Here is a 19656-nt window from a genome sequence, read left to right on the forward strand (position 1 = left end):
TTTGTATATGGGACGGTTAGCGGTGAACCTCCCTTTCTGGTAGCAGTTGGCTGCACCAAATTTATATATAAACCCACTCTGTTACCTGGCTCGGTGAGCTCTGTTCTTTTAGTCTTACATGTTGGTAAATTGTGCATTTTTCGCTTTAAAAAGATTGAATTATGTTGTTCTTTTGTTCAGATTAAGGTTTTTATGCCTTTAGTTAATCTGCCTGCAGTTGTAGAATTGTCAAAAATTTAAAAAGTTGTTTAAGTGGAACTAAGCCTAAGGAAGCTGCCATTTGTTTACACTGTGAATTCAATCAGTTAGTGCACCAACTTTAGTGTCTTTTTGCAAAGTGGAATCAAAAGTAAACTCTCAGTTTTGTGCACTGATAAATCTATCTTCCTACCCAGGGGTGGCCCAAGAGCGATGCATAGTGCAAGGAGAAAATTATGCCACATGCGCAGGACGTCATGTGGGTGACAGTCGTTAGTTCTTGCCGTTTGTTTACATTCGTAGCATCAACAGTTTGATTTGATTTGTGTTGTTAATTTGCTATTATACCTAGTCAGAAGTGGCAAATTGTGCTACAGCGTTGTGTCAGAATTATACTCATCAATACGTTTTTGGCGGAAAACACTTTTTACAACCAGATAAAATAACTGACTATTTTTTTAATGAATTTATGTAGTTTTCATACATAACTATGATGTAATTTTGCATTTATTTTTCATTTTGCTGCTATTTTACATTTAAAATTGAAAATATTTCTCATTTTAAATCATTTTTTTATCATAATCTTCACTTTGTGAATGAGACTTACATCATAGTGAGATATTTAAACTTGTCATGTTTATCAATACTGAGTACCTGAATGATCAGTTGATAAATTCGCTTATCCAACTTCATTCACATGTTTTGGTTACTTTCTTTACATCCCAAACGTAATTCTATGTATTGAAGCAATGTCTTAGTTCAGCATTGCGAACTAAGTAAACTGATACATGCTTCACTGGGAGGAAAGAACAATTTCTGGAACAATTTTCAAACCATACTATGATGCAAACATCAAATGAGTGAGTGACATATTTCCTTCAGTGTTATTTAACATGCATATGTCTGATGTAATTTAATTGATATAACTAAGTGAACTTACACATGCTTGACCTTGAAGGAAAACAAATCTGTATATTGTGCTGGAATACAATAGCGAAAGATTAAGTAAGATATTCTCTTCAGTGTTATTTAACTGCTGCATATATTTTCATTTTGATTCTATATAATTTATTTTTAATTATAAGAGAAAGACAAATAATTAAATACTGAACACTATTTTGAGTGTTCAAAAGAATTTAAGAAACAACATGATATAAATACATTAGTAATTAAAAATATTTAATTTGAATACAGGCTGAATTGAAATTAAGATGTAGGGCAAGTTTATTAGTTTTATTATTGTGCATTTATGTCTAAGAAATGTATTTTAATTATTCTATTTTTAATGTATGGAGGGAAGCATAGGGCGTGAAAATCGAAGATTATTTACTATAGCAAATAAACACGCCAGGTTAAATGTTATATAGAAATATTAGGAGTGTAAGGGATTATAAGAGTGCTTTTAGATAATACTGAAAATATATGCAGTTCTGATGAAATCTGTAGTGAATCAATATAAGTAAGTGACTTTAAAAGAATCTGATAAGTCTATTTAAAAGTATAAGGATGTGATATTAAGAAATTTGTAGAATTGTAGGGTAATTAAATATGAATTTGTTGATTTAAATCTTTTTATGTATATTTTTGCTTGAGTTACGTAATTTAAACTGAAAATCACGATCATATATTTCTGATGGAATGTGTATTAAAAAAAATGCATGAGCAATGAAAATAAATAGGAAAATACTTTTTGATTATGTTATTACCATGGTTTAGCAGTTATGTCTTCATGTGTTCTATTCAAAAAGATTTATTTAATTCAGACAATACAACAAAAAATATTGAAAAATACTTTGTTTTACAACATTTATTTCCCTTAATTAACTTAAATGCTTTCCTTTAAGAAAAGGATGTAATGTTTACTATTATTTTCAGCATTTGTACGAATTCTGTGCATAAAATAAATATTTGCTTTAACAAAATGCTTAATCAGAAAGTATATACCCGGTATTTCCCGTATGTTATTATAACTACCACATATAAAATCATAGTTTACATTTTTTCCATTACCAAAATCATGTAGCAGACGCGGCGACCCATGTGTCTTGTCACCCGGGTGACGTCACTACCAGCAACCAATGGCACACTTTTTCCATTCCTGGCCTAACCTTTAATATTAAAGAACCTTGCTTCCTACCTGCTAGCAATTACTTGGTTTCGGATAGAAACTGTAATTTTAATTGTAAAAAAATTCCCCCCTTACCATTTTTAGCTGTAACTGGTGTTTTATGTTTTCTGTATTCTACAATTTTTAATGACAATGTTTGGGGGGGGGTTTCTGTATTTTTACATTGCTGTAAAGTGAGAACTGAATTAATTGAATGTGAAATATATCATTAGTGAAATTCGAGGAAATAAGTTTAAATGAAATGCAAGAGAAAATGTCTATAATTTAATAGGCATGTGGCATAGGAAGTCATGTGATGTGCACATCAGATATTTTCTTTGTTTATTTATTTATCTTCTGCTGTTTGCAACTCAAATTATTCTGGGTCAGTAAAGTTTTTATTTATCTGTTACTTAATGAAAAGGTTATTTATCAAAATTTAAGAGTTCTTTTGCAATTAATTATGATATATTGTAAGATGAATAATTTAGTAGGGATAATAAAATCATTTTCTATTTCAGGAGACAAGTTGTGGCCTCAGGACATCTACTGCTGTTCTTTCATTGAACTATTTAAGAGGAATAGCAGCTCCTAATTCTATATTTTCTATGCAAATAAATATTCCAGTCATACCTGCCGGTGATCAGTATTTTAACACACGTAATTTGTTGAATATTAAATGTTATGGCATCAATCTTCGACAAAAGTACTTTAATGAATTAAGTAAGTACATTGATGTATTATCTGTCATGTTTAAAAAAGAATAGACATTTATGATACAAGAACATGTGAAGTAATATTTTATGTTGTTTGTGATAAATTATTTCAGTGGGTATTAAATTATTGTTGAATAATTTCTATAATTAGGTAAAAATGCCTTCTGTGTATAAACATGCAGTTAATCTGGTTTATTTAAGAACTGTTATATTTTTATGTAATGGTATGTGTGTTACTACATCTGATAAGTTATCTAGAATTCCAATGAAATTCAAAGTAATGTATTCTATTAAAATAAAAAATAAATTAAGCTCTTGCATAAGATAAATTTCTTAAGCAGCTATAACACCAGAATGCAGTAACATTAAGGCCAGCATTAAGGTAAGATTGTATTAAGGCTAAATAGCAACAATCTTTTCATTAAATGTGTGGGAAACTCAATCTTTATCTGTTTTAAACTGGTTATGTATATTTTGTCTTTCACCTATATTTTTATTTTTAGGGCTAGATAAGGCTTGGGGAAACTTGAGTTATCTAATATAGTCCAGTTAATATAGCAAATCAAATGATCATGATAATATTACAAATGAAGTGACCAAAACTGAATGATTATTCCTGCTGATTTTTCTTTGGAAGATTCTAAATCAACAATTTTAATTTCAATGGGATTAGCTTATTGTGGCAAAGATATGGAGATGTGGAGAGGGAATATAGAATCAAATGAGGAAAAGGGGAAAAAATATTCCAACAATGGGTTTTTTTCAAATGTCATTAGACAATTTAGTAAAGCTTCAAAAATATTTTAAGAAAAACTTTCTTTGGCATTTTTAAGTGAAGGGAAAAATTTCCGGATGACTGTAATAAACAGAATGTAAGATGCAATAAGATTCAACAAATCATGCTTCCCCCCCCTTTAAAAAAAGGAAAAAATTCCTGGACTGTTGTAGAGAAGACTTTTTTAAAAAATAAAATACATAAATGAGATTTGTTGATATGATTAATTAGTGATAAACAGACTTTAAACATACATTTTTTTCATGTTTTTGCTAAAAAAAATTGTATAATTTTAAATGTATTAACAGTGCCTTGTATATGGAGAGATAAAATATTTTTATTTATTAAAAAAAATTTGTTTGGGTATAGAAATTCGGATTTATTGAATATTATTTGCAACTCCTTAATCAAATCTGGCCTTGACTGCAATTACTTGTTAGAAAGTGTTTTCATAATTATTTATTCTTTGAAAGTAGGGACATTCAGAAAGTAGGGCATTTTTTATTTCAAATGGTGATTTGACTGCTGATTGGAAAATAATTGCTGTTCAAATTATTTTTTTTTGGGGGGGGGGAAGGGAGGGGGTGACAGCTGTCATAAATTTTTCTTATATAACTGAATTATCCATATCTACAGTTTAAATTTAATTTTTATATCTATTTACTGTTATTCATTATAGGCATTTTTTCTTCTAGTATACATTGAGTTTATTTTGAGTAGATTCTCGGTTTTGCTTCAGATTGCTGTGAATAGTTTTATGCTTCCATTGTGAAATCAAATTTTTAGATTAAAGCTGTTGCATTAATATTTAAGTTCAATGTATGAATGGAAAATGTTGTGCAAACTTTCTTGATCAGTGTGTAATCCCTTCTACAACAGTGCTACATTTTAACTTCTGTGTTTATCTAATTCATGAATATTACTGTTTTTTCTCTTTTTCATGTCAGAGTCCAGATTAAGAAAAACTGATTTTGTAACATCATCTCTTTCGTGGTTACTGGAGAAAAACTATTTGCCAAAGAATCCACCTTGCAATTTATGTGGTGGGAAGGTTTTCACTTTAACCAAAGATAAGAGGTTCTTTGATGGTTTCTGTTGGCTGTGTGATTCGTAAGTAAAATTTTAAACTCCAGTTTTCGTAAAATATCTTGATATATTTTTGTAGGATGTAATATACGAATACCCTTTTTTAATGGAGGGGCTGGCGTATGGTACAGTTTTAGAGGGGCGGCTTATGAAGCACGCCAGGTCTTTTTTCGAGCCTCTGCTTCATGTTTGAAACTATTTAATCTTATACATGGCATTAATAAGGTGATTCTCATAGTAAAAAATGATATAAGAAAAGTAATAACAGAAAAAAAAGCAGTAAAGATGGAAATTACGAATTTTTAATTAATTAAAAAATGGAATGCACTGGAAATGTAATTTAAAGTTATATAGTTTCTGTATTATTTTCTGTATGCAAATTATAAGATCATAAATAAAATTTACAAATTATAAATATTCCATAAAGAAAAGTTCAGTAAGTAATAAATTTCACAAATAAAAAAATCAAAAGCCTTTTGCCACTTCAAACCTCTTCAGATTGTCCCTGTTCACTGCAGCATGGTTTAAAAGTTATACTGTCTTGCAAAGATGATTTTTGCAGGTAAATTTAGAACACTCAGAAAATTTTTTGGTAGTGTAATTATTCTTCATTCTACCGCACTCAGCGCAGCTTCCTTTGATCTTTTTTTGCAGGTGGTTCCTCTTCCCTTTCGGCCGTCTTGTCCGTTTTTACCAGCCTTCTAATAATAGCTTTGGAATGCGACAGGAGAAATGGCATTTTTAGACGATTCTAAAGATGTGGTTTCATTAAAGATGTAGCTAGATTTTTTTCAAAAAAATATCTTCTAAACTTGATAGTTGCATCGGGTTTGTTGAAGTTCAAGAGCACTTGCCAATTTATGCCCACTACGTTTAGCAGTGCAAAAAATATTGCCATTGTCCACCTCTTGGTTTTTTGGGCGACAGTGAAATTACTACAACGTTGGTCTACGGTTTCAACTCCGCCTTTACATTTGTTATAATCCAGGATTATGTGAGGTTTATTCGTTTCCTGGTCAATTTTGTCATCATCGTGTAAAGTGCTGAGCAGTATTACACACTTATTTTTTTCGTTGCGTATGAAACAATTGTCATATCCTTTTGAAAACCAAACAGGGAACTGCTGACTTCTCTTGTTTTTTATGGCTGGAATTCATTTGGAATTTCCTTTTTATTTTATTTTATTTTTTTTTTTTTTCCAGCATGCCGACAAGTGTTATGCCTTTGGTAAGAAAATATTGAGCTAGCTGGTAGCTTGTATACCAAGTATCGGTCGTCAGGTTACGGTTGAAACCTTTGTACATACCAATTAGCCTATTAACAATGTCAATACTTTAATTAGAAACCTCGTAAGGTCCTGGGGGTTGATTGCCACAATGAATTTCAAGCTTCAATGTATAAAACGTTCATGAGTCAACAACTGCAAAAATTTTCAGACCATACTTTGCGGGATTGTTGGGGATGAATTGAATAAAAGATCATCACCTGTGAAAGGGATCCAACTTCTCGTCGATTGTGAGTTCGTCATCTGGTGTATAAAAGTTTTAACAGTTCTGATTGAAGGATTAAAAAAATTCTCTTACTGCATCAAGCGTATCAGCTTTTCTTCACACATACCTTATCCCTTTATCGTCGAATCTAATAGCAGCACACAGGTTTCTGAATCGCTTGAGACCCATGATCCCTTGCAAAATATCAATTTCAGTACCATCTTTTGCCCATGCTTCCTCCAAATTGAATTTTGACATTTTTGTGCACCCTAATAATAATAAAATTCTAAAAAGGCCAATATTTCTGCTCTATTAGTATCATACATCTTCTCTTTCGAGATGTTTTGGAGATCATCTGCAGTCCTGTTACATTTGAGATAAATATTTGTATATTGTACAATAGCATCAATCATATTTGTATTTATGATTTTCTGGAAAGCAAAAAGCTCAGCATTTATATCGTCACAAGTTTTGGCAGTTTAGAATATTTTTTTCACCAACTTTTTTCAAGCCATTCTGGCGAATTTGCTCTTGAGGGGAAGTTTATTCTACATATAAGTCTAATGTTCTTCTTTCAGAAACTTTCCTCCAACTTTCTTCTTTTTGTACATTGCTTATACAAAAAAGTCCTCATATTTTAAATCACTTATGTCATTTTCAACCTCACTAAAATCGTCATTTGTTGGGGAAACATCATTTGAGGAAGGAAAGTGTATATGTTTAGAAGCATTTCCCTCAATTTTTGAGTCATATTCATGATCAGAATCTTCAATTACTTCCGATTCATCGACATCAGATGTGTTAACCAAATTGTCAGAGTCTTCATCAACCGAGACTTCTTCTAAAATGCGCAAATAATCTCCAAGAGGTACAATATTCTTTCTGTACATACTTGGAGGAGCAACATACTGCATTCACCTACGCTACATGTTCACAATAACTGCTTTCAGAAGGAAGACGAAAACCAGACTGACCAGAAGTACCAGATGCGTTGCACTCATGAAACGTTTCTAGGAGGGTAGAGGAAGGAGGAAGCTCAGGAATGGGCTGTCTAAAAATGACAGCCCCAAAGGTGGCATTGGCGTACTCCGTACGCTGGCTCCTCCATTGCAGGGTTAAGGATATGGATATTCTCTTTTAGGGAGGGAGGTTCTTCTCTAATGAATTATGTCAATTAGGAAACAAAAAAAATTACTGATTACAATTATTATGCATTACAATATGCATATCTATGTTTAATTTTTGGTGTGTTAAATGTAAACCTTTTTCTCATCCAATAAGTTTATATCTGTAAATTTTTTATTAACTTTATTTGCAGTTAATAATTTAATAATTGTAAAAGTAATTCATACAGTATAATCATATGATTGTGGATAATTGAATAATTTTATATAGCTTGTTTTATCATTAGACAAATGTAATAATTTCAGTTTTATAGATATGATGCGTGCTAATAGTTGAGTAACTAAAGCAGTTTATGTTTATTTCATATTAAATTTAATACCTGATAGGCCACCAAAGAATGGTTTTCCCCTTGGCCGAATGGGGATATCACAGTTCTGAGCCATTTGAGTATGTGTTTGCTCTTTCTTTTTTTGCCTACTTTTAATGGTTGACATGGAAAAAGCAAAATTTATGTGAACTTTTGTCAAATTCCGATGAATTTCTTTAAGGGTTAATTCATTGCAAACAAGGGATTTTATGACTGCACAATATTCAAGTTTGTCCATTTTAACAAATATGACATCCGCTGCAAAAATTCTTGTAAACAAACTGCTTGAAAGAACAAGTTGAAATTGGTCGTACGAACTAATGACACGTGCACGTAGGCAGGAAATATAAATTTTTGCTGATTGGATTGCTCTATTTGAATTTGCTCTATGGGTCAGGCTGAGAACGTTTCACCTTACCCTCATACCAATGATAAATTTTATTCTGCAGCTGCTGTGAATTTTTTTTTTTTTTTGCAATATGAGCATTTTTGTGAGAACATTGTTTCTATACGTATTTAAAGTTTTTTCTGCTTTTAGATTTCCCATTTCTGCATCGTCCTCTGTAGTTATTGGGTCTTTTACCCAATATTTCTCAATTATTGCATGATTAGCATACTAAGTTACTGGATGCCTTTCTCAGGTACTCACTGGTCAGGTAAGGAGGGCTGTCTGGGATGTTAGATATAGCAAACAAAATGGTCAAACGATATAGATATAACAAAACGGTCAAAATGTTTAAACATTTCATTTAAATAAACTGTTTCCTGATTCTGATACTAAATTAAAGGGGACATGAAATGTCCTCAGTCTAGAATGCAAAAATATATTTGTTCGACACTATTGCTACCTGGTTTACTTGTACGGGATGACTTTGATGAGCCTTTATTAATTTTCCAGAGTCCCAAGGGTTTAAGTAAAAAAAGTAGCCATAAACTAATTATTAGTAATTATTATAAATTTAATATTAAAACTTACATGTATTATACATGTATCAACTGATGTCCAGAAGAATTTCATTCTACTTGAAGATGTCTGAATCTATGCATGGGCATTACTGCAGCTGTATTTCAACAAAAGTATTTATCTGATTATATACCTTATGGACTGAGCAGGTTGTGTGATCTGACTGGCTGATGAATTTGACTGACTGCCCATGAAGATGAATGGTAATGATCAAAAAAGGCTGTAGCTTTTTACAACGTAGTTTCTTTGGATGAATGCATAGGGATATGCTCTATCGCATATGATTTTGTATATTCCTTACTGAATAGTTTTGTGCTCTCAGAATTCTTTCAAGTAAAAATGAGTGTTGCCTTTCCCTAATAATTATTTATAGCCACACAGCACCAATAGCACAGTAGTTTGTGATTCTGTATTCTTAGGTTGTCAATGGATATTGATAGTGTATTTTTGTAAAAAGAACTATCATGTCATACTTGTGTATAGACAGTAGTTCATTTTTGTTCATGAATAAATATTGCATAAAAAAATGCTCTCTGTTTAATACCTTTAATTCGATCCAGTCTGATTTATTAGAAACTTATACATTTTCTTCACAACATACTACTCCATTCAAGCAAGAGACATTAAAATGAATAGCAGTTTACTTTTGAAGTCTTAACAGTAGCAGCTCCAATGTTTTGATTACATTAAATTCATGGTTATCGTAATTTGTATTTCTTTTCACAATCAATGGAAAAATGCACATCCTGACAAAATTACAGATACATTAGTAACTAGTGCTATCAATAGCCAGCTTCAGACTGGTGATAGAAACTTCACATATTATAAACTAGTTGATTTGTAATTATTGATGCATGTAGTATAATCCCCAATAATTATCAGTTTATAAATAATAATTATCAAAATGTTTACAGAGCAGAGCACCTTTAATTAATAAGTGGGTCCTATACCAAGATGGAAGTTATGGAATATTGCAACAGCATTGCATTTTTTTAAAACAAAATATTTAAATAAAGCAGGTGTAGGAAAAAGATTATTGCTATATTTTTGTATGAAAATATTTAATAGTGAAGTAAAAATTGTGTGCATATATTTCTGCCCCCTTCTGAATTAAGTAATATGTAAACACTGCATGTTTGATATTTATAATATATTTCATGAATTCTACTTGAATTGCCTATTATTCTTTCTTTATTTTGTGTGTGTCAGTCATGTTCTGTATTTTCAAGGTTCATTACTAATGAATATTTGTTATTTTAAGTGATAAAAATTTATATAAAGATATTTATTTAACATTTAAAAAAATCTTTCTCTTTTTTTTCCTTTTCAGTTGCTCATGTGCAGAGCCAGTAAAAAGGCCCAAGTTTTTCCAACAGTTTTTATTTCTTTCAGTTGAGGAACTTCTTTTGCTAACTTTTCATTGGGCATGTCAGTCAGATTTAGACACAATATTAGAAGATATTGACTTGGATCTTTCAAAAATCTGGTCATATTTTAAAGCTCTTCAGAAGTTATGCAAATATGTTGTAGCTGGGAAAAAACTTGGATTTCCAACTCAAAATTATAAGCAAGACAACAAAATTGAAGTTTCTGTAGTCAAGTTAGGAAATTTCTTTATTTTAGGCGTGCATGATCGAGGAACAAAAATAACAGGATTAGAAGTGATAAATGTTGATGAAGCATGTTGTACAGATCGCCATTTACATCTTATAAGACAGGGGATATGTCCTGATAGTATAATAATAACTGAGAAAAGAATTGAATCTTCTTTTTTGCCAGAAGCCAGAAGTACTTGGTCTGCTGATTCTCGCATTATGGATCCAAATGATATTCGCAACCATATTTTAAATGTAAAAACATATCTATGGACTAATATGAAGGCCATGTTTGGAAAATTTCGTCATGAGGAACTAGATAGAACAACAATTCAGGGCTTTCTGTCAGAGTTGCAGTGGAGAGAAATATTTGGCAAATGTGCAGATTCTGCATTTTGGTGCATTATGGATCAAATGAATGCTTTTGATGTTTCTGCTGGTAAGACTTTTTTAATGTTCTTTTTCTTTGTACAGAGAGATACAGAGTGCGGCAGGGGAATTTCTTTATTTGAAACGTGCACCATCTAGCAACATTTATTCCGAGAAGCATGGGGTGGCGCTCGTTGAAAAGAGTGGTGTCTGATGTTTTATGTCATCTAGGTATAGTACCGATCATGCAGTGGACAAGAGAGGAGCACACGTTCACCATGGTGTTGTACTTTTCAACGTACTGCATTTTCATCCATATAAATTGGCAGTGGTACAAAAACTAAATCCATGCAATTTTCTTTTATGAAAAAATGTATGCGAAGCCGTTCTTGACAATATGCCTCATGATATCCTTGTGTTCTTTAGCGATGAGGCTCATTTTCATCGTTCCAGGTTGTGTGAAAAAGCAAAATGTGCGATACTGGAGTGGCATGAATTCCCGAGAACTTCATGAGCAGCCCCTCCATACAGAATGTGTGACTGTTTGGTGTGCATTGTCCAGAATATGCATCATTGGACCATTGTTTTTTGGAGAACATTTCACTGGAAACCTTATCTCCTTATCTTCAGTGGCCAGCGTGCTAGCCTGATTTAGCCCCTTGTGATTTCTTTTTGTGGGGCTATCTGAAATCTCTAACATCCAAAGACCATGGCTCAACTGAAGAACCAGAACGGAGGCCACCTTAATGATATTATTTTAAACCATAATAAAGAAACTTTATGTGACTCTCTATAACTTGGGAAAAAAATTTAACTGATATTGCTTATACTAGTTGTGTTATTCATTTTAAAAATAAGATAGTTTCCCTGCCACATCCTGTATATTAATCTTCAGTTTATTTCGATATCATATAAGAGTTAGTCTAAAAAACTTATCTAATTATTAAGATTTTCTGGTTCAACAGCCTTTTGTATGTGTTTTACTTTTTAATATATTATTTCATTTAAAAAATAATAATTCAAGATAGGCTGTTTTAGTTTAATACAGGCATTTCAGTAGTTCCCTAATATTTAAATTATATATATAAAAAAAAAAAAAAGTTTTCCTTAGTATCCTGATGATTTTCTTTACCGGGCCATTTTACTGTGAGTGGTACGTGGTAAATATGTCATCACATAAAATTTCAGCTATTTTAGAGTAAATATCAGTGATGTAAATTTTCACATAACTGATTAGATAATTTTAAAAAAATGAAACTGTTTTGTAGACTCAGTACAAAAGTAGCTGTTTATGGTAAAGGAAGTGAAAGTTACCAGATGGCAGAGAAAATGTTATTGTTTGTGAAATTATCTAGCTGATTGTGAAATTACCTTGCTGCTTTCTTAGCTGTGCTATTGCCATTGATTTGACATCTTACAATTGGCTACTAAGTTTATTATACTCGTTTATTTTATATTTTTTCCCATGGGGATATCCGGAGGATATTGTATATTTGCAAACTTTGAGATCTGCTTAAGTCTTAGTAATGTATTCAGATTGTCGTCAAGATTGTAATGTGCATAATTAGAAATCAGTAGCCATCTGTTATAATCTGGTGAATGTCACATATGTGCACTTAAAAACATGGTTATTATCTTAAGGCTTGATAGTCAAAACAAAGTTTATGCAAGATGGATTGGAGCTGTTATGATCATTATAAAGCATATGGAGCACACTTTGAAGCATGTTTGTGCAGACAAGATACAAGAGTTCAAGAGTGCTATAAATAATATCAGTGTGATATATAATTTTGGAGAAGATAAAAACATTCCTTGATTTGTTGTAGTGAAAGCAGAAAACACTATCTTAATGCAGAGCTTGATCTTATCCACCTCAAACTACTTGTTCTTCAAACTTCAAGAAAACATGCCATCTTAGATCTAGTGTTCTGAAAATCAACAATATTGAAGAGCATAACATTAAACTCAAACCTGAAAGCACACCAAAGAAGCAAAAGTCTTACTGGATACCTGAAGTTCTAAAAAATGAAGTTGATCTACCACCAGATGAAAACATGAAACATCTCAGTTAATATGGAGAAGGAAGAAGTGATTGAAATTTTGGTTGAAGTGCAGTGCCCACTGAAGCAGAAATGTGAGGTAGATTAATGCATTAACATTAACTGATGCTAATGTAAACAGTATATTCGTGGAAATGCTTTTGTTGGATCTGTCAGCAAGCAACTGTCTGCTATTTTAAAACATCTTTAGGGAAGGGGGAATGGCCTACTCCTGGTTTAGTTCTTTGAAACTTACAGTGTTGATTCCATGAAATTTTTGCAGTTTCCTGTGTGTAAACATAATTGCAAGCCATTTTTGTTAGAAATCTTATATGAAAGCATCATCATACTTCAGATTTATCTCATCTGTTATGCTATAATAAACTAATTCAGTCCTAGAAATCTTGTAAAAAATGTAGTTTTAATTCAATAATATTAATTTCAGATTTGATTATTTTAGTAGTATAAATTTTTAAATACTGTACAAAATACTTGTTTTGGGCCACATTTTGAAAGTGGGTGTAGAAATACTTTATAAATTTTAGTTATTATTAAAGAAATATTAAAAATTTTAACAAATTATAGCTGTTTAAAGGAAACACATATGAATTACATTTTGTACATTTTGTATCTGAAACTTTTTGATGGAAATAAAAATTAATTAGTTAAATGTGCCTGAAGTATATGGAATGTAATGAAAATTTGTGTTAGCTATGAAGTTTGTGCATGAACAACACAAACTATGAAATTTGTGCATGAACAGCACAAACTATGAAGTTTGTGCAGGAGCTATACAATTAGCAGGAATTGTTCCTGCATACATAAGTTTAGTGCAGTTCGGAATTTCCTAGTGATGATAATTTTTATTTAGTTTTAAATTAAAGTTTTTATTTTTCCATGCACGGTTTTCATATTTGACAGACATTTACATTGTGTACACTTGTGGCATATTTATTAATTAATTTTATATAAATTTTATTTTATTCATGTTTTTTTGGTAATTTCTGTGCAGAATAGTTTAGTCAAATTCTTTTTGTGCATTATTGCCCTGGTTCAACCTTTGAGTGTTTTAATGTTTACATATTTTTCTTTTTTATGATACATAAATATATAAGACATGCTGAAATATTCATATTAAATATATAAGTAACATTGGAAATAAAAATTAAAATGAAATGAAAAGGAAAGATATTAGTTAATTCTAGTATTTGTGAAATTCTTCTTCTTTGTAATTCACCTATTTCATTTTTTGTTTCAAGCTAATTCTTTTTAAAATTACCATTTCAGATTCCTCTGAGGTGAAAAATATGAAAGATCAAGTAAGTTTGCATTAAATTACACTTAAGGACATTTGAACTGAATATATACTTGAGTAGCATTGATTTAGGGATAGATAGCATTATATAAATATTGACACAACACCACCTTATTTCCAGACATGTTGAATATTACCATAGCATGTATATAGTTGGAAGTGTAAGCCCTGTCTAAGCAATTGTTAAAAGTAACTGCAAACTCAGTGCATCAATGTATGGGTCTTTCCATACATTGTGTTCAATCTCTTCCTTTGTCTAGCCTATGTGCCTCCATGCTAGCAGGATTTAGAGCATAAAGACTTTTTCCTCCCTTTCCTTAGGTCTGATTAGGAAGACAGCTTCTTTTTAATTTGATCACATGTTGCTAAAATTCATTCATTTTCTGTGAAGGTCTGTTGAAGAGATGGGCATTTAATGCTTTTCATGATAATTTGCTACAGCATACAGTAGTAGTCTACAGCATACAGCATGGTCTATGTGCTCTTGTCTTTAAAATTTATTTCCTCTATTTCAAGTGATTTCAGGCTTATATGTGAACTGGAAAAAAAGGGCGGGAAGAGGCGGGAGACAGTTCTATATCTCCCATTCTACTATGCTGATTGACGAAATTTAAATTGCGTTTTTCATGTCTCGAAAGCGCGACTTAGGTTTTATATTAGATTTATATATAGCATTAATCTAACATGGGTATTTTGACAGAAAATTGGACTTTTTATGAAATAACTATTGGAAAATATGACTTATTGTAACCCTTTTTCTGCATCATCTCTCCTCCTTGAAATATTTATTAGGCTTAGTTCTTATTTTAAAGGGATATAGTAGTTATTTCTACTTCTTTTTTTTCACTGCCACTGTTTGTGTTGAGAACGGACTGTTTCAGCCTTATTAAGATGCAAAAACAAAATGTGATGTTACGTCATCTGGAAAGCCGAGTCGTGCCGATAGCTGATTGGTTGCCGTGAGATGACGTCATGCCTACTTCTGGTATAAGTATCTCGCGTCGTCTGGCTCATTCCTTCTAGTTCCTACTTTCTTGGCTCTTGGGTGTGCAGTTTCCAGTCCCTATTGAAAGACGTCTTGCGATGCATGCAGTCCGGGGATAAGTTCCGGTTTCCAGCCCCTATTGAAAGACGTCTTGCGATGCGTGCAGTCTGGGGATAAGTTCTGAGGTTCCAGTCTACAAGATGACTTTTCTGGAATAAGTTCTTGGTTCCTGTCTACAAGATGACTTTTCCCGAATAAGTTCCTTGGTTCCAGTCTACAAGATAACTTTTCCTGGATTCTCAAAAGAGGCTACAATGTGTGTGACTGCCGTGGGTGGCATCCATGTTCTTCATGAAGGCGGCATTTAACATGAGTTAGCAGCGATGTTTTACTGGGCTGTGATTCCTCGTGTTCAACTACAGTGAGCGGAGTTAGGCCGGATTTAAGTGCTCTCAAGGACTTAATTTAATTTTCTTAATTTAATTACTTTATTTAATTTAGTTTGAAACCTTTTAGTGTGTTCAATGTCTGCACAACATATAATCTTAGGGAGCTTCTATTGCTACTGCTGCTAAATGTTTAATTTTATAAACTTTAAACTTTTTTTTTTTTTTTTTTTTTTTTTTTGCATCATTTTGGTTATGGGCCCAGCCCCAGAGTTATCTTTAGTGCAGACTTTTGAAGTTTAAAATTAATTTAGGACTTAAGAGACTGGGGAGCGGTTTTTGGTTGAAATTCAAATATGCCTACTGTTAATGTTATGCATAATATTGCTAAACTTGAGTCATGTAATTATTTTACATGGTCTAAAGGTATGAAGTTTGTTTTAAATGAGAAAAATGCATGGCTTTTGGTGAAAGGTATTGAAAAATGTTCTGATTTAAATGATGTTAAGGGTATTACAAAAGAAATTGTTGCCGACTATCAAAATAGAAGTCGTTTGGCATTATCTTTAATTTATATGAATGTAAGCCCCGAATATAGAAACTTAATAAGTGAAATTGATGACCCGGTAGTTCCATGGAATACGCTTGCCAAATACTTTCAGCCAGATTATCGATCAAGACATATGTCCTTGTTTTCAGAGTTTTTAAATTGTAAAATTAAGCCAAATGAAAGTATTAGTTTCTTTTCTTCTAGATTAAAACGGGTAACTGAATTAGGTGATATTAATCAGGCTGTAAGAGATGTATACATATGTTTTCAGTTTCTTAGGTTCCTTCCAGATAAATATGATCAAGTAGTTCAGAATGTTTTGAGGTGGCCAGATGAAAAGTTCATATTTAAAATTGTTGAACGTGAAATACTAGTAAAGGAAACACGTCTTAGTTTAAGAGAGATAGCTAGGGAAAATTCCAATAAGACTATAGAAGTTCAAAGTACTTACTCACTGTGAACCCAACTTTCAGCAGATTAAAGGGCTCAAGTGTTATAAATGTGGCCGTTCAAGTCATATTCAGAAATACTGTAGAATGAAAGGTAATTTTTCCAGATCACCTTCGCCTGTTTCTTCTGTTTCCTCAGCTGTAATAGCTCAAGCTAATGTTAACAATTTGGAGGAAAATGATGATAGTTGGATTTTTGATACTGCTGCATCTCATCATTTTTGTAAAAATCGTGAATTATACGATACTTTTTCTCCTGTGAAGAATGAGAATATGCTAGTAGCTATTGATGGGGTAACTTTTCCAATTCGTGGAAAGGGTACTGTCAAAATGAAATTTGGGAATACGGTTATTTTGCTTAAAGATGTGTTATACTCACCTGAACTGAGACGAAATTTAATATCTGGACCTAGGGTGGATATCAATGAAGCAAGATTTTATGGTAAAAATGAGCAAATTAAAGTTACTGATGATGAAAATGAAACTTTGTGCAAAGCTAAGTTGATAGGAAGTAACTATCATGTATTCCCGAAAATAGTGAAAAAGGGGGGCAAATCTGTGAAATTTGAGGTATCCACAGTTCAGCATAACAAACAGTGAATTATGGCATGGTTGGTTTGGTCATATAAATTATGGTGCTATTGTCAGGACTAGTAAGAGACATTCAGTTCGAGGTCTTCCTGTGTTAAAGCACTCGCCTAATTTGTTTTGTGAACATTGCCAAATCAATAAGCAAAGATGAATCTCCTATAGAAGGTATTCGAGTGAAGAGACTGCTTGAAAGCTTGTTTTTTTCTGATGTATGGGCACCTATTAACATTCCAGGTAGGAATAGCGAACGTTATTTCGTTTCCTTTATTGATGAATATTCTTGTTATGTGGTAGTGTACCCCATTGTAGAGAAAAGTCAGGTGTTTGAAGTATTTGAAAGGCATATGGCACATGCTGAAAGATCTTTGAACCTTAAGTTGAAATACTTTAGAACTGATAATGGACAAGAATATGATAATGAACAATTCAGGTCATATTGTAATAAAAATGGTATAAAGCACGAATTTACAGATGTATATACTCCGGAACAAAATGGAGTTTGTGAGAGATTCAATCAGACAGCTCTCAACAACGTACGTGCAATTTTACATGATAGTGGAATGAATCTTGAATTTTGGTCTGATGCAGTGATGTATTTTGCATATTCATTCAATAGAATTTGTCATAAGGGCCAAGATAGAACCCCATTCGAATTGTATACTAAAGGGAAACCATCAGTACGTCACCTTAAGGCATTTGGAGCGATTGCCTATGGGGGAATTCCAAAGGCTAAAAGAAATTCTAAGCTTGATCCAAAAGCATTGAAGGGCCGATTGATTGGGTACAGTGTACGAGCAAAAGGGTACAAGATTTGGTTGGAAAATTAGCAAAAGGTAGTAGAAACCTTAAATGCTACTTTTAAAGAGTCAATTGGAATGCAGAAAAGTGACAGTGGAGCTGCACTGGGCACCCTTCCTGATTTGGAATCTGAAGAGAGGATTGAGTTCCAATCTACTGATATTCCAGTTGGCTATTTTCCTGAAATAGAGGAAAGAATTGATACCAGTGTACCCTCTTCTATACCTAGCACTGACACTCAATCTACATTGAGACAAGTAACTTGGCTTCATAAACCTGTTCCAAGGCCAGACGGCACACGTACGGATGTGTACTATTTTGAGAGGGGGTCTAATCAAAGACTACGATCACCAAATGATGTAGAAAGGTATTGCACTGAGCATAATATTCAGTATGATCCTACCTTGTTTGATTTCAAGGGAAGCAATGCTTATAGTGGTGAAATCGACCCAACTGGCACTCCTTCAACGTCATATACCCAAAATAGCTGACTAGAGGTTTCAATTACAAACACTTATAACCAGGCAATGAAATCCACAGAAAAGCATAAATGGATAGAGGCAATGGAAGAGGAAATGGCCAACATGCGAAAGCATAAGGTATGGCATCTTGTTCCACTTCCTAAAGACAAGACTCCACTAGGTTGCAGGTGGATTTCAGTAATAAGGCTCTTTTTCTCTCTTTTAGTTGCACACCTTGGATGGGCAAATATACAGTGCGACGTAAAAAGTGCCTATCTCTACGCTCCTTTATCAGAGGAAATTTACATGTCCCAACCTCAGGGTTTTGTAGAGCAAGATAAAGAAACTTTTGTGTGTCGTTTAGATAGAGCCTTGTATGGTCTGCATCAGAGTGGGCGATTATGGTACTACGAGTTGGATAGGACACTATGTAACCTAGGATTTATCAAGTTTGAGTGGTGTAATTGTGTCTATCGTTTTAAAGATTTTTGTCATTCTGTTAGTTTATGTTGATGATATCGTTGTGTTTAGAAAAAGTGAAGTTCAGGCTAAAAGGATATTAAAAATCCTGAATTCACATTTTGATTTGAAAATTTTAGGTAAAACAAGAAAGCTTTTGGGTGTGGAATTTGAATATGAGAACAATAGTGTTTTGATTCATCAGCAATTATATATAGAAGACATAGTTGGTCGATTCAAGTCTTTTAAAATACAAATTACTTCTCTTCCAATAGTTAAAGGTGTGAAATACTCAAAGTCTCAAAATCCCAGTACACAAAAAGAAACGACTGAAATGCTGAATTATCCTTATATAAATGTTTTGGGATGTCTCTCGTTTCTGTGCAATCGTACTCGTCCGGATATAGCTTATGCTGTTAATATATTTTCTCAGTTTCAAAGCAATCCTAGTAAGTTTCACTGGGAAGGATTACTTAAACTTTTAGGATACGTTTCCAATACCATACATCATAAACTTAAACTGGTATGCAAGGAACTGAAGCTCAATATATATTCAGATTCGGATTTTGCTTCAAGCAGGGATGATATGGTGTCTATTGGTGGACAAATAGCTTTGTTGGGAGAATCACCTGTATCTTGGCTTACATTTAAAGAAAGGGGAGTGAGTTTGTCTACTATGGAGGCTGAATTTATCTCCATGACTGAATCAGCAAAAGAATTAGTTTGGTTTAAAAACATTTTGGATGAATGCATTCAGTTTAAAATTGCAAGTAACTATGTTTCAAGACCAATATTGTTTGCGGATAACATGGCTGCTATATGTTTTACAAA

General features: G+C 32.6%; 1 protein-coding gene across 2 annotated transcripts in view; it reads left to right on the top strand.

Moving 5' to 3' along the window:
* row (zinc finger domain-containing protein relative of woc) overlaps positions 1-19656 on the top strand; it is a 236958-nt gene that overhangs the window by 60371 nt on the left and 156931 nt on the right. For both annotated transcript variants that reach the window (XM_085814104.1, XM_085814106.1), the window contains exons 10-13: positions 2827-3028; positions 4744-4906; positions 10159-10862; positions 14119-14150. In XM_085814104.1, the coding sequence (XP_085670230.1) occupies positions 2827-3028; positions 4744-4906; positions 10159-10862; positions 14119-14150 (1101 nt within the window). The remainder of the gene's footprint in view (positions 1-2826; positions 3029-4743; positions 4907-10158; positions 10863-14118; positions 14151-19656) is intronic.

Source organism: Stegodyphus dumicola, chromosome 3, assembly GCF_044657685.1.
Source record: "Stegodyphus dumicola isolate Sdum_Otavi_A_Nest chromosome 3, ASM4465768v1".
NCBI lineage: Eukaryota > Metazoa > Arthropoda > Arachnida > Araneae > Eresidae > Stegodyphus > Stegodyphus dumicola.